The sequence below is a fragment of the Drosophila erecta genome, unplaced genomic scaffold (genome assembly GCF_003286155.1).
Source record: "Drosophila erecta strain 14021-0224.00,06,07 unplaced genomic scaffold, DereRS2 tig00000055-arrow-pilon, whole genome shotgun sequence".
NCBI lineage: Eukaryota > Metazoa > Arthropoda > Insecta > Diptera > Drosophilidae > Drosophila > Drosophila erecta.
This window is the reverse complement of record NW_020825200.1, coordinates 1,572,124-1,575,002: the sequence shown is the minus strand read 5'-3', so window position 1 is coordinate 1,575,002 and position 2,879 is coordinate 1,572,124. Positions and strand designations below refer to the sequence as shown.

The window sequence follows — 2,879 nt, the reverse complement described above, 5'->3', positions numbered from 1 at the left end:
TCATCTGAGTCTTGTGTTTTCCACTCGCCACTTCCCGATTTGTGCCTCCCCAAATCACTGCAGTTTGCAGTTCATATTTTCACTGGCCTTTGTTTGCTTTGATGTTATTTTTAAAAAGGCGGCATAGTCGGGAAAATCAGGGATGTCGGGGAAGTCGGGAAAGTCGAGGGGTTGAGCCAACATAAAAATGCTCATTTGTTGTTGCTGTCACACGCGGAGACTCCCTTGTAATTAATCATATGCATTTGCTTTCATTAGCAAGTCAACAAGAAAAGATACTCTTCGGCGCATCTTACAGATGCGGTGACGCGGTGATGGCTTATCGAACAAAAAGCCACTCGGATATGGGAAGTGGGTTAAACAATGGCTGGGAAGGCAACTAAGTATTGCAAACATCATGAAATTATTTATTTTATTAAGTGTAAGATATCTGAATGTGAAAATTATGAATACAGCGGTAAAAAATCCATACGACGCTGAGTTAATTTTAGGTAAATTATCGCCCAATAAAGCATGGATATTTTTTCGTTCCCCATTTGGCTGCCACAACAAATGGGAGTTCTTAGTCATCGGAAAACACAATGGATTAAGCATAGCGAGGAAGTAATGAGGGGTATTAATCAGTTGGCCCCAAAGCTTTGTGCATTTATAGTTGGCCATTAAAGGATTACAAACGCCGAGCGCTTTTCTGGCCAAAGTTCCTCAATCTCCTCGTTTACCATATAGCCCAAGTTTATCTGGGGGATTATTGTGGGCCGGGAAAAGATCGAAATCATTTGCTTGAATGATCACCGAGTCGGGCCAAACCACAGAATCGGAAAAAGATTTCACAGAGCCATAAATTTGGCCCTTTGCATACGCAATCCAGGTAGGGAAACCATTAAATTTGTAGCACAATTGTTGCAAAAATGTCTGTAATTACGGCAATGGCCATGGAAACTGCGACAGAGGGTTGCACTCGCATTTTCGACTGCATTTCCGATTGTCCAGGATGTGCGAGGACACGAGAGTGTTGGTAAATAATTGGTTATGGCTCTCCGAATGGCAGACAATATGCAGGCAGGCCATGCCGGAAAAATCCGAAAACAAATGAAACAAAATACTCCATAGGTGGAAGGGGATATTCGGGAGTGGTTCGCTTTGATTCCTCTATACCTCAGTAGTTATCTACGCATTTCTCCATTCTGACGTCTGTCAGCCGCATTTTATATGGCCCGATGCCTGTGCGTGAGAGTTTTGTTCAATTAATGCCTGTAAATTTGCCTAGAAATCACATAAATCCTGCTGGTGAAATGGAAACTCGCCTGAGTTATGAATTCAATAAATAATAAATGAAAATTTTCCAGAGAGCCTCGTTCGCCCAGAATAAATTTGTTCAAAAATAAGGTGCAATAAATAATTATAACAAATTTTTGGCTTTGAATAGTTTAATTGTTGGGAACTGTAGGAAACCTATGGTGCTGAATAACAATTTCGTGATGGCCCTATTACTAAGAAATAATTCTCCAGCATTTTGATGTGTATTTGTTTATTTACTTAGAAGTTTTCATGCATTTCATTGAACTTTGTTCCTTCTCCTTGATCATCACCAACTCCACACTTCCTTCTTGGCAATTTCCCCCAATTGACGGCCATGCACTTCCTTATGCAAGTGAACCTTGTGGTTGACTTTCATCGGAGATCATTAATTTTAATTCGGAATATGCCACACAAAATCTTTGGAAGCATAATTAACCGCCAATGCACTCGAAGCCCAGCCAATCCCAAAAAGCCATCAGCACAACAGTTTCCAGTGACATCCATGAGCTACTTACGCGGATGAGTTCTACTTAAGCCTGTTTGCGCAACATCCACTATGAGTTCTGAAGACATTTTCGGCTGCGGAGGAATGTTAATGCCACAAATACAGCAAAACATATTCCGAGTCATTAGGAGGAGTCCCCCGACTTCCAAGGAGGGTTGGCAAACATGGCAGAAGGTGAACATCAATTTTGAAACATTTCCCCAGCGCTTGAAACAGTCCAAATCGATGTCGATGGCCCCGCCCCACAGGGGATAGCACTGAAAAATATTAAAATACTCTATTGCAGATATTATCTTATGAAATCAACTATTTCTACTTTTATGTGATAAAAAAAAGGCTTCTCTTTCGTTCGGAAACAGTCAATAATAGATTTCGAAATGTGACATCAATTTTTTGAAGTGTACCATTCCGCATCTGAGGCCTTGCTGATTTGTAGGTGTTGTCGTCTTCATCTCGCCAGTTTAGCTGGCCTCTGCGATTTACACTGTGGCCACACAATTATGCTCATCAACATCCGTCAGTTTCTTCGGCGGCGGAAAAGTGTTAAGTAATGAGTTAATCTGCAACAAGACTCGCATGATTAAGTGCTCTGGGCCTGTTCGCACTCGGGAGGAGGTGGAGACTTCAGTTGAGGTTGGGGTCGAGGTGGAAGTGGATGTGAATTCCGAATCGGAATGGAGGTGGGCGAGTTAAACGGGAGGTGGTTGCCGCTGAGAGTGGGTCTTTAAATAGATTCGTTCTGACCAGGCCTCGAGTTCACGGTGGAATGCGCTTTAATTCCGCTAAATTCCCATGGGCACTTGGTTTTAAGTGCATCATCTAAGTAAAGCGAGTAATCTTAACGTATGTATAAGGCAGATTAGGAGAAATACATATTGCCAGCCATGGAGCTGGTTTCGCCCCACTGTGCGATGGGCCACTGATAAATTATGATTGTGGCTGAGCAGATTGAGCAGACGATTTGCCCGAATGCTGAGCCGCGCTTATTATTTATCACGCAAATTGAGTTAATGTGGCTGAGATTAAGGACTAGCTGCGATCACAGGGCACCATAGATCATTCCACCTCCGGACAT

General features: G+C 42.5%; 1 protein-coding gene across 1 annotated transcript; it reads right to left on the bottom strand.

Annotated features, from left to right (window-relative positions):
* Nucleotides 1–1,678: 1,678 nt before the first annotated feature.
* On the bottom strand, nt 1,679–2,131 carry LOC26526520. Its single transcript, XM_015160035.2, has one exon. It carries the CDS (start codon nt 1,984–1,986, stop codon nt 1,807–1,809), a length of 180 nt encoding a protein of 59 aa, XP_015015521.1. The 5' UTR covers nt 1,987–2,131; the 3' UTR covers nt 1,679–1,806.
* Nucleotides 2,132–2,879: the final 748 nt, after the last annotated feature.